The sequence below is a fragment of the Olea europaea genome, chromosome 16 (assembly GCF_002742605.1).
Source record: "Olea europaea var. sylvestris chromosome 16, O_europaea_v1, whole genome shotgun sequence".
NCBI classification, from domain to species: domain Eukaryota; kingdom Viridiplantae; phylum Streptophyta; class Magnoliopsida; order Lamiales; family Oleaceae; genus Olea; species Olea europaea.
The window spans coordinates 39,777-61,387 of NC_036252.1; the positions used below are offsets into that span (position 1 = coordinate 39,777).

The window sequence follows — 21,611 nt, forward strand, 5'->3', positions numbered from 1 at the left end:
GGTGGGCCCCATGTGGATGACAGGACTATATTTCACAAAAAATGACCAATTTAAAAATTAATTTTCAATTATGCCAATAATATGATAACAACTTTTAACATATTTCACCCTTAAAACTGGATTGTAATGGAAAAATTTTCGAAGTGAACCCATAAGAAAAGCCTTCCACGAGTGATTTGGGATATAATTGGATACTTGAATTCCAATCCCCCTCTTCAAGATCATCGTTCGTGGCAGTTCGTTTTTCAAGAAATCAGTATTCTACTAGAATTACCCTCCCAAATTACCATTCACAAGATGGGTTTTTGCTTATTTTTATACCAATTATAATAAAGATCATACTACATGTACAATTTTTTTTTTTTTTTTTTTTTTTTTTTTAAAAAATTTCCTAATAAAAACACAATTTAAAATTTTTTTTTTTTTTTTTTTTTTTTTTAACAAATTTCCTTACTACTCACAATTGGGGTGGAATCAGAAATCGACATTTTTTAAATTCACGTGAAATCAGCTAATTTTATAAGAGTGAGTACAACAAGATTTTATACAAATATTTTATCCTTGTAATACTCACTTTTGGTAAAATTCACTATAAAACTGGGCTTCTGTAGAGTTTTATACACCCACGAGGTAAATTTTCTGCAAACAATACAAGAGACGAAATCATTATGGACACTTAGCCACTATTTGTCTTCCATTAAATTAATTTTTTTAAAAGCTCATTTTAACCACACATTCACACAAAAAAATATTTTTCATATAAATTCAGAACTTTTTCCACTTTTAACCTCACATTCTCCAAAAATCATTATTCTAAAACTCATTTTCCCCAAAATTCTTTTTGATGGAAAACAAACGTATGCTTGAGTTAAAATAAAAACTTGCAATATTAGCTGAATATTTTCTTAAGTGCAACAGATAATGAAAACATTCATAACTTTAGTAATCTAAACCAAGAAAAACCATTCAGCCCAGATGTTAGTACATCTAAAAGAAACTAATTCTACATAAACTACGAGAAGAAGTCTCTAAAATTATACACGGAAGATCTTTTTATCAATTCTATTTTAGCCCTCACACAGGCAGGCCACAAAAATTTTATGGGCTGTAAACACTTGCTAATGCACAAATTCTAATAGTAATGCTGGCCTACATTCTTCACAAGTAAGCTTCGTCCCTTTGTAGTCTGTCATGTAGAAACTGCATCAAAAACATGCCAAATTTTAACAATATGTTTTTTTCTTCAATTCTATTTAGTCCAGATGTACCCTAAGAATTGATTTTCTAGTATTTTCTACACTGTCTACAAAAGATGTAACGTATAATTACCATGGTACCTTCATATTCGTCTTACTTACTGCAGTACAAAGTAACATAGAAGAATAATCAGCTATCGCCATCTCCAGTTTCATTGACCCTTATAATGTAAACCTGAAATTTAGAGGTAACAGCAATAACAAGAACGACAAAATATTCAGATTTAAAATATATTAATGAGAAGTAAAATGAATTATTAACAATACCAACATCAATATGATTTTACTTTAGAAGTATAGAATGAATTTCAGATCACATTTCCACCAAAACAGAGAAAACTCAAACAAAGAAACACATAATTTAATCCATATGACAATTTAATATAAACTAGTAAACCAAGGGGGGAATCTATGATCCACCAACACGGACACGTGTGTTGATACGTCGACTAGTGATTTTTCAAAAAGTACTGACACGACACGTCGTCCACACGTTCATTAAATTCTTTAAAATTCTTCATTTATATAATTTAAATTTAGTTTTATACTTATTATTTATTTTTTTCTTTTGTTGAAATCTTTTAAACTTGAGTACTTATTTGTTATTTACTAATAACTTTGAGTTAAAAATATATAATAATTATAGTAAGAAAGAAAAATGATTATTGTATAGTGCCCGAAAAGTGTCGATTTCGACATATGTCGAACATGGACATGCTATCCCAGTTAGAGTGTCCGTACTACATAGGGGAAAATCATTTGGCTGCCTAGTTGATAATTATATTTTGGTTCCACTCTAATAGTTTAGTTGCAATGAATGATCCTAGTGCCCAATGCAGGAAACTTCTATGGTGTTCAGTTCATTATCAGAAGAAATAATCGATTGCAAGAATTCATGTTCTTTAAAGGATAAACTTTTGTCCTTGTGCCATTTGACTTTAACGGCATGCTTGGCAGGTTACATTCAACAACACCGGGCACTACTAAGAAAGAAAATGAAACTAAAATCATGCTATCTGCATGGTCTAATCCAATTTAATATTGCAAACCAAACACACTCTAGGTTTAATCTATGCCATCTGCATAGATAGAAACATCATCATATGCTATCCGACGGCCGCAACCTTGTAAGCCTTGTGTTTTCAAAGTTGGTTGCAAGCAATTTTTGCATTTTACTACCTCCATGTTTTAATAAGCGAGACACTAACAATTCAAATAAGTAAATCAAATGTAACCAGCAAGAGCAGAATTGAACTCTGCAAGATTACCTTAAATGTCGTAGGAGAAACTAACTGGAAAACCAGTGCATCCCCATCCACTAACTCATGGTCAATTGCAAAACCTCTCCATCCACCACTAAGTCCTGCTTTCTGAGCAAGGTACTTTGTTGGATGTTCGTCGCCCGCTTCATCCACTAGAATGATAGTTTCATCACGAGTTGGAAGGTGATTTTTACAAAAGATATGTGGAAGACCCTATTGCAAAAATGTAGTATTAACAATATTGCATGTTCTGAAAACAGCAAACTGAACAAAGTAGCGAAAAAGGATTCGAGTAGCTACCCAATTTTATTGACCACAAAATATTAACTTATTGTTGATGATTCTAAAAACATGTTCCAAGCCGATATATTTCCCAAATACGCTATAAACAACCTCATATTGATGATTCTAAAACTCATGTCCATTACTATCATGGTTTAAGTCTATATAGTTTTTGAAAAGTCTAGTCCATTTAGTTAAGTTATTAAATTTATTAAACAGATGTCTTAGAATGTTAAAAGCATGTTTAGTACATAAAAGAATGACCAAGACTTTTACTTCTTTATGTTCTAGTAAACTCATACTTACCAAACATGTCTCATAGGGACAAAAAACTTTCCAAAATTTAAACTTCGTGGGTAACATGGATTATGATGAATTAATCGACAACCGAAGGATGACAAACTTCTCTCGATCATGAAAAGATTTGAAATTGTAGGATATCAGTTGCCAAAAACAGTCCCCAACTTTTTATAGGGTGGACTCTAGAATGCTAGACGGTATTAGAAACGAAAAGGCTAAAATCTGGTCCATTATACCAGATATATTTTGTTGCTAATATATCCTTAGCGTTCTTCATTACGCTAACTTCTTTATTGTTGACTTCTTTAAGAGTCGAACATAATATTTTACTAAACTTACCAGCCAAAATCCACCTGTGACGTGTGATTGAAGCATAGGCTTAATAAAATTAGGAATATCTTGATCTAAACTTGATTGTAGTTGCTCTGCTCTTTCAATAGCATATTGTCGATGTTCATCTGAGGCATAGACTCGATTTAGCAAATCCCTTCTTTGATAGCTATAAATGAACATCAGAAACCCACAAAAAACGAGGAATCAGTATAATATATAGCATTGATTTGTTTCATGTGGAAAATCAAACAAGTGAAGGAACTATGTACAAACCTCCTCCTTGGCAACCCCAATGGTTCAACTCCAACCTAAAACAAGAGCATTTATTTGAACCTCGTGACGTCATACGAATAAAAGGATTATACTAGAAATAGCATATTTGAACCGGTGGACTCCACAAAACTAGACAGAATAATGGAAAGTTTTACACATTTTGCTTCTTTAATCTCGTTCATTTTGTTAAGTCTAGGTACTAAATGTGCTCTAAAGAGCCTACTTTTATGCTACCTAACATAAATGCATAAGCTAGCTTCAAAAAGGAGTTCAGCAAAATCATTGAGGCACTTCCTTCACCAATAAAGAAAAAATGGATTGGATATCCTATAATAATCCTCTTTGTGAAGTAAAAACATTAATATTCTGATTTCTGAAATATCTAAATAAATCAGTGAAGAGAACTTGCGAAAAAGTAGAAATGCAAACTTGGATATTTCCAAAAATAATCACTTAATAGTTTTGTTTCAATTTATACACTCACGAATTTTTAAGACCCTCTCATCATGGACATTTTGAAACCTAACAATACACTTAAATTGTTAGTTTAAAAGTCTTTACTCAAATAATCTGGTTTTTCCTCTTTTCAACAATTGATTTAAAATCAACAGAATCCGGGTTAAATCAACCCTGAGTCAAGTTATCAGTCCCTACTGACGAAGAATTTTCACAAGCTAGTTTATAGATACATGTAAAAGCGTATTAAAAAGGAATACGATCATTTAACCAGTTCATCTGTCTGTCGTTGGTCCCAGTCTTTAGGACTAGTTAAGTCTAAAAGCAAAGGGGTTTGATCACCAAAAAACTATTGCAAGAATCAGACACAAAAAAGGGATGCCATTCGTGAGAAAATCAGATGGTTTACGGACTTCTTTGTAATTAGGGAGAGGCTTGTCTGCGACTCGACTTGATCTTCTCACAGCAGAGAGATCCAATGGCTGTTTGGGTACCTTTGGCTTCACCTTCTTCATCTATCACATATAACAAAACAATCCAATATCACGTGTTTGTTAAGATGGATTGGAAAGTATAAAAGAAGCTAAATTTTGTTATTTAATGTCGATACAGGGGAGGATTTAGGGGTATGGAGAGCTTGAGCGAGCTTGTTGAGATTGAGCTGTTCCATTCTCTTCTTGTTCTCTTCCAGCCTCTTTTGCCGGCTTTCCTCGTACCCCGCCTTCTTTGCCACCACCATTTTTTTGTTCTTTGCGTGTATGTATGTGTGTTCTGGTTTTGATTATTGATCTTGTTAGAGATGGATGATTGTTTTTGGTTGGGCTAATGCAAGGGAAAGGAAAAGGAAAAGAGGAGTAGAGGACCGTTGAAATTCTTTCTCCTTCCCTCCCAAAACCCTACTGTGGGACCTATTTTCATATTTCAAATTCGAAATCTTTGTACATTGGGCGCTGTGTGTGCGGAGACAGACAGAGATTTTTGTTGGAGCAAAGAATTTCAAATTATTGAGAAAATAATACTACATCACAAATATGGGAATGACAATGGGTGAGGAACCCCACATAATGCTGGCTGTACCGAAAGAGGCTTGCAAGTACTTTATAGAAATTTTGAAAAATGCTGAGGTGGCAAGATTTGATATTTTTTGCCACTGAAAAAACAAAGGGATGGACTAAAACAACAGCGGGAAAACTTGCCTCATTTCCACCATTTTCACAGTCCATTCCTTTCTTTTGTCTAATCAAGAGTTGCATATTTGTGTGGTTAAAAGTCCTCTCCGTCGATGGCAAGGCAACTGGTGCTACACTTCTTGGGGAAAACCCTCCTCATTTCCCCAATTTTCCCATTACATTCCAATCTTTGGCCAAAAAAGGAATTACATCTATTTTCTCAGCCCATCCTTTTGTTCAACCGTCAGCCGCACTATAAGATGATAATAAACTACTGGAGTCAGGTTTTCTAGGGTTTGCGAGTACCCGTGTCGAGTTCGGACTCTGTTGCCAAGCATCAAAATTAAAACGAGGAAGCGCTTACATCTGCTAAAATTTGGGGGATGTTGAAGGTATCTTTGTAGGCCGAATAACATTTGTTGTTTCTATCTCCTTGGTTTTCTAAAATTTCCTTCTTCATTTTTTTATTCTGTAGGTTTTGCCTTTTTCTATGTTTGAAACATTCGGATTTTATTTTTTTTGGTCGGTCATTAATTTCAATTTCTTGATCTGGGATTTGTTCTTACTGTTGTCTAAAAGTGTTACAAGAAGTTTTTTTGATCTATTATTTACTTAGTTTCCCAACATTCAACCTTATCTCTTGCCCAAAAAATGAACATAATTACAAAATGATTTCTGAGTATAACATAACATCTTGCCTGGAATTAATGAATTAGTTTCCTGTCATTATTTTCAGCGATTTTTCTTACCTTTTAAATATTACATTAATGTAGATTGAACTTGTCATAACATTACAGCTTCTCTTCTTGCAACATAGGAAATTATGGAAACTAGAAATGACGAACTTTGTTTCAGAATTCGAAAATGAGGAACTTGTTTCAGAATTCAATAATGATAATGCTGTGGAGAATGTTATTGGGGTGGAAGACGAAACACCAGGACAAAATGGATTGATTGTATCTGAGGTGGGTATAATGTTCAATGACAATAAAGAATTGTATGACTTCTATAAGAAGTAAGCTTATGATATTGGTTTTTCAGTTCGAAAAAGAAACTAAAAAGAGGGGACGATGGATTATTGAAAAATGTGACCTTCACATGTAGTCGTGAAGGTCGAAGACCGAGTAATGCAAGCGGCTCTTTAAATCCACAACCAATCAATCAAACAGATTGTAAAGCAAGGATCTCTACTTCTTCGGATAGTCATGGAATATGGAGAATTAATAATGTCCACCTTGACCATAACCACAGAACTAGCCTTTTCAAGTCTAGGTTGTATCGATGCAACAGAGAGTTGAGTGCAACCGTGAAACGGAAACTTGAAGTGAATGATTTGGCAGGAATTTTTGTTACACGAAAGTTTCAACTCCGCAGTTGTTTAAGCGAGGGGATATGAGAATATGACATTTGTGGAAAAGGACTGTCACAATTATATTGAACAAGTGAGGTGATTGCAACTTGGAAAAGGAGATGCAGCCGCAATACAAAGTTACTTTTCAAAAATGCAAGCATGATGCTCAGGTTTTTTCTTTAGTATGGATGTAGACAACTAGTCTCGCCTAAAGAACGTGTTTTGGTCTGATAATAGGTATAGGCAAGCATATATGAAGTTTGGCGATGTTCTCACATTTGATACAATTCATCTCACTAATAAGTATGACATGTTATTCGCACCTTTTGTTGGTGTAAATCATCACGGTCAATCAACTTTATTTGGTTGTGGATTGTTATCGAATGAGGATACAAATACCTTTCTCCAGCTGTTAAGGACATGGCTTGAGTGCATGCACGGTAGAGCTCCTCGTGGAATAATTATTAATCAAGGTAGGGCCATGCAAAATGCTATTGAGATCGTTTTCCTAGATACAAAGCATATGTAGTGTTTGTGGCACATTTTGAAGAAGTTGTCGGAGAAGTTTGGATACCATGTTGATAAGGCTTCCATATTTTCGGCTATATATCAGTTGGCGTATGATTCACAGAATATTGAAGAATTGGAAGCATGTTAGAAAGAGATGATTGAGACGTATGAGTTGATGGATAATGAATGGTTATCAGGGTTGTATGCTAATAGAGGTCATTGGGTGCCTTGCTTTTTGAAAATGGCTTTTTAGGCGGGGATGTCCACAACTCAACAAAGTGAGAGCGTGAATGTGTTCTTCGATGTTTATGTCCATTCGAAGACCTATCTGAAGCATTTTGTGGAACAATACGAACGAGCACTCAGAAGTAAGGTCAAAAAGGAGTTCCAAGCTGATTTTCAAGTCATATTCACAAATGTACCGAGCGCTTCGAATTATGAAATCGAAAAACACTTTCAATCAATATATAGTATTTCGAAATTCAAAGAAGTCTAAGATGAATTCAAAGGTAAGGTATATTGTGATCTAATATCTGTTTCAGAGGGATTTTCAGGGACCACGTATGAGGTATGTGAAGATGTCCTCTATTATGAGGATCGAAAGAAGAAAACTTCTTTTGTTTCATTTGAAAGAGAGACATCTGAGTTTATATGCAGCTGCCACTTATTCGAATTTTGAGGCATTGTTTGTAGACATGCGATTGCGGTATTGATTCATAATGACGTCACACAGTTGCCTGAGCATTATACACTATGAAGATGGAGGAGAGATGTTAGCAGAGCATACACAAGAGTTGCAGTGAATTACGACAGTCTGGTCAGTATTCCCGGACAGCTGAGGTATGACAGTAAGTGTAAAGCTTTTGCGGAGGTGGCTAACCTTACTGCAGATGACGAGTGCCGGACACGAGTGATATTGAACTGGATAAAAGTACAAGCGAATGAGCTTATGTCTACAAAGTCATGTAGTACAAGTAACATCGTTTTCGTAGCATATTATATATTTATCATCTTAGTGTACTCCTTCGCAAACTACTACAACCGACAACATATGGGATCCCAATGTTGCAAAGAAAAAGGGGGCACCTTGGAGACTGCGAAGAAAAAGTCTGTTGGAGTTAAAGAAATCAGGGGTTTGTTCATTTCATTATACATGCAAGCAAGTTCGACTGTGAGTAAAGGGAAGAGGCCGAGACAAAGGCACAGTAATAATGAAGAGGCTACACCTGATTTTGTAGCGTTGCAACAACAATCTTCAACGCAAACACCGTTCTCTTATTCACAACTATTATTGGTGAGTACCATCATATAATTTAACTAATTGTTTTAAGTGTTATTTATGTTCTTTGTTTATGTAAGGCGATGCCTAAAGTTTTGCCTATACATGACCCTTGCCAACATCGGATGCACTCCCTCCATTGCCAACGAGTGTTATATTCAGTCCACAAGGTGATGACGAGGTTAATTCATTACATTTCTATATGATACCTTCAAATACGTGTACTAATTTTTGTACTATTTGACAGTTCATTTGTTTCCTTACTATTATATACCTATGCCATCACAAGGTGGTCCAACCTTATGAAGGTGAATAATATTTTGCAGTAAAAAATTTTGAGCATATGCTACGTCACTGCCACCAATCATTTTGTAGAACGCGTGATGATAAGAAAGATATGGATGCAATCATCATCTATCAGGTCTTCTAAAGTAGCAGTCCGCTATTTTGTTGCACTAGTAAGTATATCATTAGTATTGGTGATTTGTATAAATGTTTGCATTCATAGTGCTCGTAACCCCAGAAATAATATTCATTTTTTCCCGTAATTTATAGAGAGAAATACAATGCAATTATGATATTAATTTCGTTGCTGCATTTAGTTTATCTTTAATTTACAGACATATTTCATCAGTGTGTGTTGAAAGGGAGTATTCACTAGTAAGCAAGATTATAGGTAGAATTAGAGCCACTTGGATGCTTCTGTATGCCCTATTTATGTAGTAACTATGCAAGGAATGCTTTTCACTATGTTCACTATGCTCAGATTTAATTAGTTTAGATTACTAACACAACAATTTTTATAATTTCGCCTTCATATACTGTCATTACAATGTTGTATTGAGATATTTATGCATCTAGTTTTGTGGCAAAATTTAATCCATTTTGGTGGAATTCGTTTCATCATGCCTCTAGGTAGAATTCGTTGCATTGTGGCAGAATTTAATCCATTTTTTGTTTTCATTCGAACATTAAATGAAGCATTAACAATGGAGATACAACTTTTGAAGATTGCAACTGCTGAATTGGGTGGCTACGTGATTGAGACGAATTTGTAGCTTTCAATAACTTTTGAGCACTTCCTATCTTTTACTTGCAGTCATGTATAGTTTGTGCGGATGAAGTTATATAGTAATTCTTTTCGTAATAGTGTTAATCCACTGACAACTTCTACTTTATTCCTGTATAGTTTATGCAGCTATAACTTAGTAATTGCTTGTAACTGTATATGTACTTTCCGTCAAGTGCTCAATGAAGTTTATTTCCAATTCAAATTACGTCGACCGTTCCACTAATTTCATTCCTGCTAAAATAAGCAACTTATGTCTACCATTCATCGTTTACGAACAAACACATAGAATTCACGAAATGTAATGAAGAAATATAAGATATATTTAATATAAATTCTAATGGCATACAAAATATATAGTAACGCTACACAAGTCTTTAAATTACATATACAACCTGAACAATCCGTTGACAAAAATACTAATAATCAAGCCGATCCTTTTTGTTTACCGTCCAATTCCAAGCACCATTTTCCTTTGTGGAATGTCACTTGCAGTGACACCTCGACGTCTCATTTCTCAGTTATTCGGGCTAGAGTTTCGAGTATGCTTGACAAGTATTGAACTTCCTCATTCCCTGCAACAGTTATCACTTCGTTGCCATCACTACATTTTTCACTTGATTCTCCTTTATCCACCCAATCAAAAAATTCACAATTGTTACTGCAAGTGTTGAATAATCGCTCTTTGTTACGTGTCTTTTTTCAACCTCGAAGCATTTTTAAAATCCATGTGGCCACCATGGGTAACGACGTTTTCTCGTGCATTCCCTGAGTGAGTGCCACTTGCTTCGACAACTGTGACATATTCCAACATTCATTCCCCTCATGCTAAGATGGTCAACAACCACGCAAACGAAATTATCAACTCATGTAATAAACTATAATCTGTAACATAAACATTAGCACTGTAATTAAATTGCCAGGTCCATGATTACGAGTTACAGCCACCTCATAACATAACTCTGCTCTTTGTTCGAGTTTAGACAGAAGCATGCGTTTGTTCAAGCAATTTCTCTATGTTTTCTTCTTTTCATCCAATCGTTAATCATAGACCAGTAAATATGAACAAAGTTCTATAGAATTAATAGAAGATAAGAATAACAAATTCGGATAAAGAATGAAATCAAAGAAAATAAAGAGGCATATCTACAACAAAAAATTACCAAGCTAAAGAAATAACAAGAGAAATTGAAAAATTAAAAACTAAACAGAGTATGCAAAATAATTCGACAGACCACAGAAAAATTGAAAAATTGATTTCTCTAATCATCTACAATTTAGTTCAGTAAAGTCATGGCTTTTAGGGTATAAATTCCCAACTATGATCAGAGATTACACATGAAGTACTTACCTCAGATGTATGAACGGAAATGGGTGTCTTCTTCAGTTGGGCGTGGTGGTCGCTTCGCGGCGCTCAAAGATTGGAGCAAGGTTCGAACTTCTCCGATGTCAAAATATCTTCATCTTCACGGGTCACACTTTTTCTTCTTCGTTGACTTCGTCGCTAATCGAAGATGGAGCTGATTTCGAATGCATTGTCCCACCGTCGTTAGTGAGGGAAGGTGGAGATGGGAATGAAGAGGTTGGGAAGGGTTTTGTTTCAGTTAGTCTGAAATTAGAAGAGAATAATCAGGGGCTGCCCTCGTTATCTGACCTTCCATTTTTTTTTCTTTCTTTTTTTTTAAAAATCATCTTGCACGTCATTATGTAAGACCTTTATGAACAGCTGTTCTATACGCCAAGTAGAATTGGAGGAACCCCGTATCTCGTCCCCATCATGCTACCCATCCCATCCCTTTTATGTGGGAGCAAGGATGGGGTTTGAGTCACGATGGACGTTGAGGTGATTGTAATTTTGAGGAGGAGCAAGTGGTGCTAGTAGTACGGTGGCGATAGTAGCAATAGTGGTGAGATGGCATAGGCATTTGAGTGCTAATGATAGTGTAGTGGAGTGGGACGAAGGACGTTTGTGATCAATTATTTGGATAATTTTAATCAATAAAATAGGTCATCTGTGACCAATAAGTAATATGTGATATTAACAATGTATAATTTATGACTAAATTTGTAATTGTGATCCACCAATTTTATTTGTGTGATTGTAATCGTAATCATAAATTGTGACCATGACTTGATCAATTAAATTATAAATCAAAAACTTTTATCAAATGTCATAAAATATGAAAAAAATTTAACAGGACCACCAAAAATACATCCTCAAATTTTTAAATGGACATCATTAGTCCCTTATGGCTATGGATTCTATTAGTCCCAAAAGCTGATTTTCGACCAAAATTCTAAGTGTTCTATGTATACGATGAAAAAGTGCTGCGACATCCCATCAAGAATGCTGCTTGTTGAATAACCCCCTCGACGTCTAGGGGGTTGTGTAGGGGGGCGCCATACTACCTCTTGGACGTTCAGGGGATTGCTCAAGTGGCTTTTCCCTCTCATCAAAGATACTTTTCCCTTTAATACATCAATGGTCAACACATATATTCATGTCATAATTAATAATTTTTTATCACAACCATAATTAAGAATTAAGTTCAGTGAAAAATTAAAAAGAAAAGAAATAAAGAAAGAAGTTGAATTAGAAAAAAATAATAAAATAGTCGTCTTCTCCAACCTACTTACTACAAATAAAAAAAAAATCTTTATCAAACAAATTCTTAACCAAATGCTCAAGAAAGAGGAATTAACGAAGTGCATCATTTATGAATTAAATAAGGCATGTAATTAAGATTTTAATCGGATAAACCTAATCATTATGAAATCTTTAGATACTAGAAATGCACATAAATTATATGGTGATGTTACACGTTCATAATAGTGTACAAACAGGTTTAGACCCCTTTACATGAAGGGGGCACATACAATAAATTATGCCGATGCACCCTCTATGTGACAGTGGTGTAATCTCATGTGTACACCTTAAGGTGTACAAATCAGCATTACCTTAAATTAATTACTTACTAACATATTGACTCAAATTGTTAAATATAACAACTAGTTTTATTGAGCCCCCGTTTGATTCTAATTTTTCAAGCCAAAAAAGTAAATTTTTTTATTATTAGTTGATATAGTCAACCGTCATTTTTGACATCTTCATTTACAGGTGGGTCAATTTTTTCTTTTTAAAGATAAAAAAAAATTGATTTTCATAATCATTATCAAACAAGCCCTAAATATATCCAAATTAAGATAAATTATGTGAATGGTACATAAAGTTCATCCCCATTTCAAACTCATACATGAACTCACAAATTTGTTCATTGTATGTTGTCGATTTTATCCCGCAAGTGGACGGATCGTAACAAGTAGTAAAGTGAACCTTTTGAGTCCGAATTATCGTTCCCACAATGACTATTTTCTAGCACATAATTCAATTTTTTCTTTAACTACTATTTGATAGAAACAGATTAAAAGTTGTATGATTTAGATTTTAATCTAAATTCTAGAAAATAAATGAATGCTCACACAATTTTTTTTTGTAAAATCAAATAATTAAAGGACGTTATGGCAAAATAATTTCACTCATTGATCACCTTTACATCTCAAATTAAGACTCAATTCTAATGTAGTGTTCGGTCGAATTCTCCTATTGCATTTAATTTACACCTCTCGAGTTCTCATTGAGCATATTCAACTAATTAAATTTCATATCTCTATACAAATTTAACTTAGTTAAAAGATTTCTTTGTCCTAAGAATTCAATTATGACAGCAATAAATGACATAGGTATCTCTACTCATTATACTAATATAATGAATTTTACTACATGGTCTAAATCCTAAACTCATATCTCTATTTGTAAAGGATTCACAAAATTCATCAAATTATTGATAAGATAATTTAATGCAATCAATCCATAGCAAAAATCAACACATGAAAGAATTAAAAATCAAGAATCTTAATAAGAAAATATGAAGGATCTCAAAAAGGTTACATTATTCACCCTAATAATGGATTTAGCTATACATGATAAAAGAAGAGCACAAACAAATTGTCTTAAAATAAATCGCCGGATTTTTAATAAGAGAATGTAGAAGAAGAGGTGGATCTTTCTCCTTCTTACAATTTACGCTTCACACGATGAATTTGGCGTTCTCTTTTTCCTTTAAATCTCTCCCCCTTTATTTCAATATGTGTTATTGTCTCTAGAATATGTGTAGAACCCCTTTAAAGTGTGAGAAATCGTGTATGTATAGGTCCCTTGCCGTGTTAGAAGAATAGGTTTTCATATGGACTCAAAAAAGGGGCCGAAATTGATCCATAATGCATCTCGGATGCGGCGCCTGGAATGCGGCATCACAGCGCCACATCAAAAAATAGGTGGTGGCACTGCAGCGCCATAGGGTGGCTCTCTAAATCTCTTGGCGCCGCGGCGCCACTTTTCAAACAAACAGCATGCACCTCTTTTAGTATTTTTAGCATAACTTTCTCTCCTAATATCCAATTGCGGTGATTCAAGATGCATTAGAAAGCTCTCTCAAAGGGCTACAACTTTTCTTCAGACATAATTTTCCGATTCGATCGTTTTCTATGTCAAAAAAGGGTCTTAATGTGAGTCTGAAATTTTAGAGCATAGCTTTTCGGTTGGAAATTGATTTGTGATCATATTTTGCCTAAATTTGATCCCTTTGACATCTTTCTTCATCCAATTGACTCCCAAAGCTCTTGAATCTTCATCTTGAGGTTCCACACAACTTTTAAATATTTTCACTTTAATCCCCAAACTTTCGATTTCATAAAATTTAGCTCTTTTCTCCAATTTTGCTTACTTTTGCTTCTTTCCTTCAAATCATTTTCCTTCATAAAATTTTACCTATTAAACATAAAATACAAACATTTAGGATATAATTTGTCGAAAGAACCATCAAATATCGTTATTTAAGGAACCGAATAAGTGTATAAAATACAATTATCATTGTACATACATAAATTAACTTGGTTAGTCAATGCCCCCGTTTGGCCCTCATTCTTGTCAAATTTTAATGGTTAGAATATTGTTTTTTTTTAATAATATGTGATTGAAAAAGAAAGAATTTTTTTTATTTACGTGTAATATTATTTTATGAAAAATTGCGTGGTTGAAAATAAGAGAGAAGAAGAATGAAAATGGGAATGGGGCCAAACGGGGGCAATATTGACAGAATAATCCATTTTATAAATTACTTGCCAACATGACTGTGACTTGACAAATAAGCAGTCGATTAATTACAAGAATGGTGTATGAACTTTATCCCATGTCTCAAAATATCAAAGCCAAAGGATCTAGTTGTGCTTTCGACGAAAAGAAATTCTCACAATTTCAACTTCTTATTTGTTAAAATTATATCACACTAGGCAACACTTAGTAGCCAAATTATGAAGTCTAAAGCATGAAATACTAACTGCATCCAGTATTCTTTGGTGAAACTCTTGCATTCTACTGATTATGATGCTGCTATATGTAAATCAAGTTGCATGGCTTTTAGCAAAATTCTTGGAGGTAGATTTACATTTTTCTATAATGTTTATACAATTTAAAATGATAGGTAAAGTTCATGTACTATTTACATAATCAACCCGCAAACAGACCTCCACGTGTGCCATGTGAATTGTTTACGTTAATTTTGACTGCCGAAAGTTAAATTATGGATGGACAGAATTAATTCGTGATTTTATTTATGACTTGAAAAAAAAGTTAAGTTCATATATGATATTGAAAAATGGATGTAAAGCTCATGTATCATTTCCATAATTAACCCTCCAAATTACTAAAAAAGGCAGATTCACTAGTTTTTTTAACATACATCATCATTCAGAGTAGTCACATTAAAAAAATAAATTAATTAATAAATTAATTAAGTTATTTGTTTTGATAACCGTCAAAGCTAAAATATGATGAGGCTGTGGTTGTCTTAACTTAGGCTGGTTTCAATACTTACCGGTACAGCTGACCAAGAACGCCCCCATGACCCAAGTAGTCGAATTCCATTGCACTTAAGCTCTGCATCAGCCTAAGTTTTGACCCATTGAACGAGGAAAATTTGGGCTAATGTGTTCTCAAGAAAATATGACAGCCCTACCCGAGTGAATTGTTCAAATGATTACTAAACTTATGTCTATACTTTCAATTGTTTACTAAAGTTTAAAATGTCGGACGTTACTCACTGATATAACATCCGTTTAAGACCCTTAACGGAATTGGTGACGTGGCTAACGAAATGCACATGTGGTGCCTCGTGAAACCATTAAACTTTAAGATAGTCAAATTTTGGTCACTAAATTTTGAAAAACGTCTTTTATTGCTCACTAAACTTTAAGGTAGTTAAATTTTGACCACTAAACTTTGAGATGATCGAATTTTGACCAATAAACTTTAAAAAATGTTTTTTGTTGCTCACTAATTTTTAAAAAACATATTCTATTACTCACAGAACTTTTAGGTGATCGAATTTTGACCACTACATTTTGAAAAATGTTTTCTATTGCTCACAATAAATTTAGATTTGATTAACATTTGTTGCTAAATTTTGGATTAAATTTTGAATTTAATTTAATTATAACAACAAAATTAACCCATGTTTTGTAGAAAATAAATTTAAATTTTTATCAAATTCAAAGTCAACAATTAATTTTAATCACATATTTCATGGAATTCAAAACTTTTTAATCACATATTTTATCAATTTTTATCAAACCTTGGTTAAAAATCTTATTTTAATCCCACCAAACAAGAACTTATCGTGTGTTTCACTGTAAACTTCAAATATTAGTATTTTAAATTCAATTTAATTTTAATAACAAAATTATTGTATATTTCGTTGCAAAACTCACATATTACGATAGACAACACTTGTAAAACTGTGCAAAGGAAGTGACTACTAATTGAAACGAAATACACAAGAAATTTCTTATTAAAATTAAATTAAAGCTAAACTTTAATATTTGAATTTTACAAAGAAACATACAATAAATAAAATTAAATTAAATTCAAAATTTTAATAATGAATTTTAATTAAATCCAAAATTTTTGTTAGGAATAAAAGATATTTTTCAAAATTTAATGGCCAACATTCAACCATCTCAAAGTTTAATGGCCAAAATTCAACAACTTCAAGATTCAGTGTACAATAAAAGACGTTTTCCAAAATTTATTGAGCAATCGAAGACATTTTTCATGATTTAGTGGTCAAAATTCAACTATTTCACAGTTTAGTAAACAATAAATTTTTTTTTTTTCAAAATTTAGTGAACAATCGAAAACATTTTTGAAAGTTTAGTAACCAAAATTTGACCATCCCAAAGTCTGAATTTGATCTTTCAAATACTTTCCACCGCAAATTTGTACATATCATGCAAACATAAATCCTCAGAAAGATCTCACGTAATTCACATTTCTGATTGGCAGTTGACTATAGGATTCTTGTAAAAATTCTCATTTGAAATCTGTAACATACACAGAGGTACCAGTAAATTCACAAAAACATGCTGGTTTACATATCCGTAGATTGAGGTTTTCTGTCAGGTGCTACACTAAAAAGCTTTCATTTGTATTTTCAATACCTTCCCCAGGATGTAATATCAAACTCCAAAGCTTTCAAGTCTTTGTCTGTCCAACAAATGTCTTTTCGGGGCAAGAAAAAAACTAGCAGTGAAAGGTGCAGAGCCCCGAGACAGGGAGTGCCAAAAGCCAAAAAATCTTAAGGAGCCTACCTACAAGTGACACCCTTGTGAGGATGGTCAGGTAGAAATGGTGTTTCCGAGTAGCAGTACTCTTTTGGCAGAAGGCGGTTGGTGATTTCCGAACCTAATAATCATACCATTACCAGGATCAATTAAAGTTCTTAGGGGTCTCAAACTGTAAATTCAACAAAAATCCGAAACTTTGATACCTTGAAGAACTTTGGAGCGAAAACCATCACTATTACTTAAAGATTGGTCAAGTCTGGAATTTGGTGCATTTTTGCCTTTACCATGAATGGTATCTACAGGTGTAGAAGTTTCAGGCAGAAAAGGCTCCACATACTTTACTTTTTTGCGCTTCTTATTGTCTTTCTTCACGATATCTTCCCAATGTAACATTCCAGAAGATTACAAATAGAACATAATATCTTTTGGACCGTTTTTAAAGAACATACAAAAGCAACAACGTAAGTAAAGACTTACCACAATCCATCCCATTTCGGCAAGCATCCATGTTCAAGAGGCAAAGTGCAGCTTCCACAACGTCTGTATCATTAACCCTTACAATTTGTACCTATAAAAATTATTGCTCAAGGATAATAATACAATCTTCATTAAAGCATAATTTTTATACGTTATCATATATATAAGCATACTTGTAAAATTACATATCTACATATGGCTTGAGGATAACAATAAGGGAAGTAAAGTGTGCCATGAGATCTTCAAACAAGTGTTTGAAACAAAATTTCCTCAAAACAAGGAGCTTTGTAAAACGTCCCACCGAAAGGAAATACTTGTCATGCTTATATATTGACGTTCCATTTCCATGAGCATCTTAGTTAAGAATACAGCTTAATAAACACGGGAAACATAGTATGATTTCAGCCAGTTTAGAGCTTTAATTCTCTAAAATATTTTGAGATAATCCATTTCAATTTTCAATTCCAAGAAGACCTGTTTTCTTTTGAAAATATAGAATGTCTGACAGTTTGCTTGATTAGAAAACACTAGCAAGTTTCTCTTTTCCAAGCAAAAGAATCATGAGGTTACTTGAAATTAAATATTTCGTAAATATTGTCCAGACGAGACTTCTTACAACCTCACTGATTATCTAACCCGCATCTTCTTCATCAGCCTCAGAGGTTTTCAGATTTTGTTCAAACGCCAATTTTGAGTAGGTTCTCAAATTTCAAACTGTTTTCTTCTCGTTTAGGTCATATTGCGAAACAAAATGCCAGAATTATGGGCTGCAGGTCTCGGTCACTAATGAACACTCTAAATGATGAAACATTACCTTTAACTTGCATGGTTCAATCAAATGGAAAATCAAAATATCTCCTTTGAGTAGTCTGTGAGATACGGAAAACCCTCTCCAGCCGGCACTCAGACCATGTCTATACAGAAGATATGATGTTTCATATTCATTTTCCCATTCATCTACCAAAACAACAGTAGCATCATGATTTGGCAAATGATGGCTGCAAAAGATCTTGGGAAGATGCTGTTACGAAAGTTTTCAAACAAAAAGTTAATTCAGCTCACCATTGCATGTTATATTCTTACAGAAGGCCAAAAGTACATGTTCGGCTAAGCTTGATAATAGTCAGGCTTAAAATGAGTAAATGATAAGTATTTTTTTTTTTCCAAACATGTTTCAGTAAGTTACTTTATTCTTCTAAAAAAAGTTCTAAATTTGAAAGTACTCTTAACTTACTGTCAAAATAAGCAACATAATTTCAATTTCTATCAATGAAAAACTTATTATGTTAAAACTTACACATTCACATATAAGTGAACATTTTAAGCTTAGCAAAACATGGTCGCTTACCAGCCAAAATCCATGAGCAACATTTGATGGGAGCATACACTTCCCAAAGCTAGGGGAATCATTTTCTAATCTTGCCAAAACCCTTTCGGCTCGCTCCATAACAGAAAATTTAGCTTCAACATCCTCATATATATCACTAAACCTGGATCTCTTTCCTTTACTTCTGTAGTAGATCATACACTCAGTAAATACGTCAAAAATTATCATAATTTATACTTCTAAGTGGGAATAGAACTCAAGCTTGAAAGCCATTCAAAAAAATAGCCAACCTTCCCGATTTCTTGGAATTACTAGAAGACACCTGTTAGAAGGAGATGAATTCAATCATTGTTAGAAGATATCTTCCAAATCACGTGAGGCATTTTCAAGCATCCAATACATATTTAAGTGGCTGTATATAGACAAAATGTTGATAGTATATGAAACATCACAAGTTGTAGCCGTAATACACGAAATCCAGATAATATATATAACTATAGTCATCTGCAGGTGAAATGTGTAACATGAATAAACAAAAAGTATAACGTTATTAAGAACCTTCTTCCTGTAGGACGTGCAATGGAATGAAAGAAGTTCATTTTTGAAGCCTAAGGACATGTGCTCCTTGACAATCCCTTTGCCTTTCCCCATTCTCAGGTGGAGTAGTCCATAAAAGAATCTTGTAATCACCAGTTACCTCAATTGAGTCAAGTAGCCTATTTGAAGATGTATCTTATAATTGATTTCCCTTCACCTTCTTATTAGGATTCGTATTATTCATCGGACCGATCACATGAACCTTACTACAACAACTTTCCAAAGCTTCATATATTTTAATATATTAAAATATGGTAAAGTTGGTTATGTACAAATAACAATAGAAACCAAATACCTGAAAGTTCTTAGACTATAAATACAATTTTTCTTTTTGGTTAAAACCACAATTTTATTAATAGCATAAAATAAAAGAGTACAAACTTAGGAGAAGAAAGAGAAAGCTTACCCTGTCCATGGACGAGGAGTACAATGCAAAAACAATATAGGACTAGAACTAAAACTCATGTGGCCTTATCCTAGTTTAGTCATCATACGTCACTAAGATAACCTGTTTTTGGATCCTTTGGTTCAAAATTACTACAAGAAGCAGATTGCCATGAAACTATACCTAAAAGAAAGAAGATCTGAAATGACACCAAAATATTATGTACGATTACCTCCAAAACTAAACAATAAAAAATCAAGTTTTGTCAATCAATTTCAAAATTCTAATTTACAATATTAAAATAGATAGAATAAATGTTCGGCCAGACTTACAACATACTTTTAGGTTTTTTGAAGAAATTTGGGTCTCGGACACTGAACAGTTTCTTCAAACAAATCGCACACCATATGTTCAACAATTTATCAAACAAACAGTCTCGATATAAGTTGTGCTGTATATTTGTAAGTTGGGTGATATCATACTTCCATAATTCAGTGAGAGGGCATCATTTTTGAACATTCAAAATTTTCTCGAACAAATCGCCTGACGAATAGTCACCAGCACATCCAAACGACAATCAACTCAAAATAAAGCAAATCTGGAAACAATGCAGCGTGACTCGCCTCAAATGCATATATAAATCAGTAAAATTTACACGAATCTAAAACCGCCATACAAGTAAGTTTAAGTTTAGGACATCGAAGAATGGTTTTTGCCGAATCTATTTTCGAACATCATAAGATTTTTTTTTTCCAAATCTTGCTTTCCTTTACTACTCCACAAAGCCCTAAAATTACATAGCAGAAAAAAATCAAATTATATTTAAATCCTAAAAAAATCGAAAAACACTCCCGGAAATGTGGATGTTTCGTGACAAAACTCAATTAATCAATTGATACAACGTCATATCTACATAAAATTTCATCCATTAATTCAATCATTCTCGGATAACTAAAAATATAAGGTGGGTATGGATCTACTAACAAAAATAAAACAAAAGCAAGAAAAAATGGAATTCTCACTTGTTTATCCTTAGATTTGAGACTTTGCCTTTTCGAAACCGTCTCTTTCTTGTTCACAGATTGCATTCTCTTCCTTTTCTGCAAGAAATCAAAAGGCAAACAACCCACAACTACAAGTTCAAGAAAACCAAAATATGGGCAAATATACATACATAAAAAGGTACAAAATATATTGATAAGTACCTTAGGTGAAGACTCTACAAGGTCTGTTTCATCTTCCTCTCTACAGTTTTGGGTCTCGATTTCATATAGCTTTTCTTTAAGTTTCTTGGTTTCCATGAGGTTGTTTCCAGGTTATTTTCCAGGTTATTTTATTTATCTCTCTCTAGAAAAATTGCTAGTAGTTGTAGATACTATAGGACTTGGTATATATATTATGTTTATATGTCAAGTATAATATTCATTTCAAAAAATATATGCATACATTTCCATACATTATACTTACACAGTATACATTTCCATACATTAATTATATACACGGCCGGATAAAGACAGGAAAACCATATACGTGTGTGTGTGTGTATATATATATATATATATATATATATATATATATATATATATATATATATATATATATATA

General features: G+C 33.4%; 2 protein-coding genes across 5 annotated transcripts; both read right to left on the bottom strand.

Moving 5' to 3' along the window:
• Nucleotides 1-900: 900 nt before the first annotated feature.
• LOC111411584 (B3 domain-containing protein At3g19184-like) lies at nt 901-5,141 on the bottom strand. Of its 3 annotated transcripts, none has more exons than XR_002705845.1 (7): nt 4,773-5,140; nt 4,576-4,677; nt 3,707-3,741; nt 3,440-3,599; nt 2,525-2,731; nt 1,330-1,431; nt 901-1,200 (listed from the first exon to the last, which is right to left on the bottom strand). XR_002705845.1 is itself a non-coding variant. In XM_023042087.1 (7 exons), exons 1-6 carry the CDS (start codon nt 4,899-4,901, stop codon nt 1,387-1,389), a joined length of 678 nt encoding a protein of 225 aa, XP_022897855.1. In that variant the 5' UTR covers nt 4,902-5,141; the 3' UTR covers nt 901-1,200; nt 1,359-1,386. The 3 variants fall into 3 exon arrangements, 2 of the variants coding, with proteins under 2 accessions (XP_022897855.1, XP_022897853.1); XM_023042087.1 differs by having other exon boundaries at nt 1,359-1,431; nt 4,773-5,141; XM_023042085.1 differs by having other exon boundaries at nt 1,338-1,431.
• An 11,754-nt stretch (nt 5,142-16,895) lies between these two features.
• LOC111411585 (B3 domain-containing protein At5g42700-like) lies at nt 16,896-21,355 on the bottom strand. 2 transcript variants are annotated; one of them, XM_023042088.1, is made up of 8 exons: nt 21,212-21,355; nt 21,029-21,106; nt 19,315-19,346; nt 19,046-19,208; nt 18,512-18,718; nt 17,698-17,788; nt 17,424-17,597; nt 16,896-17,338 (listed from the first exon to the last, which is right to left on the bottom strand). In XM_023042088.1, the coding sequence occupies exons 1-8, from the start codon at nt 21,305-21,307 to the stop codon at nt 17,241-17,243; spliced, it is 939 nt and encodes a 312-aa protein (XP_022897856.1). In that variant the 5' UTR covers nt 21,308-21,355; the 3' UTR covers nt 16,896-17,240. The 2 variants fall into 2 exon arrangements, with proteins under 2 accessions (XP_022897856.1, XP_022897857.1); XM_023042089.1 differs by having other exon boundaries at nt 19,046-19,205; nt 21,212-21,343.
• Between the last annotated feature and the right edge of the window lie 256 nt (nt 21,356-21,611).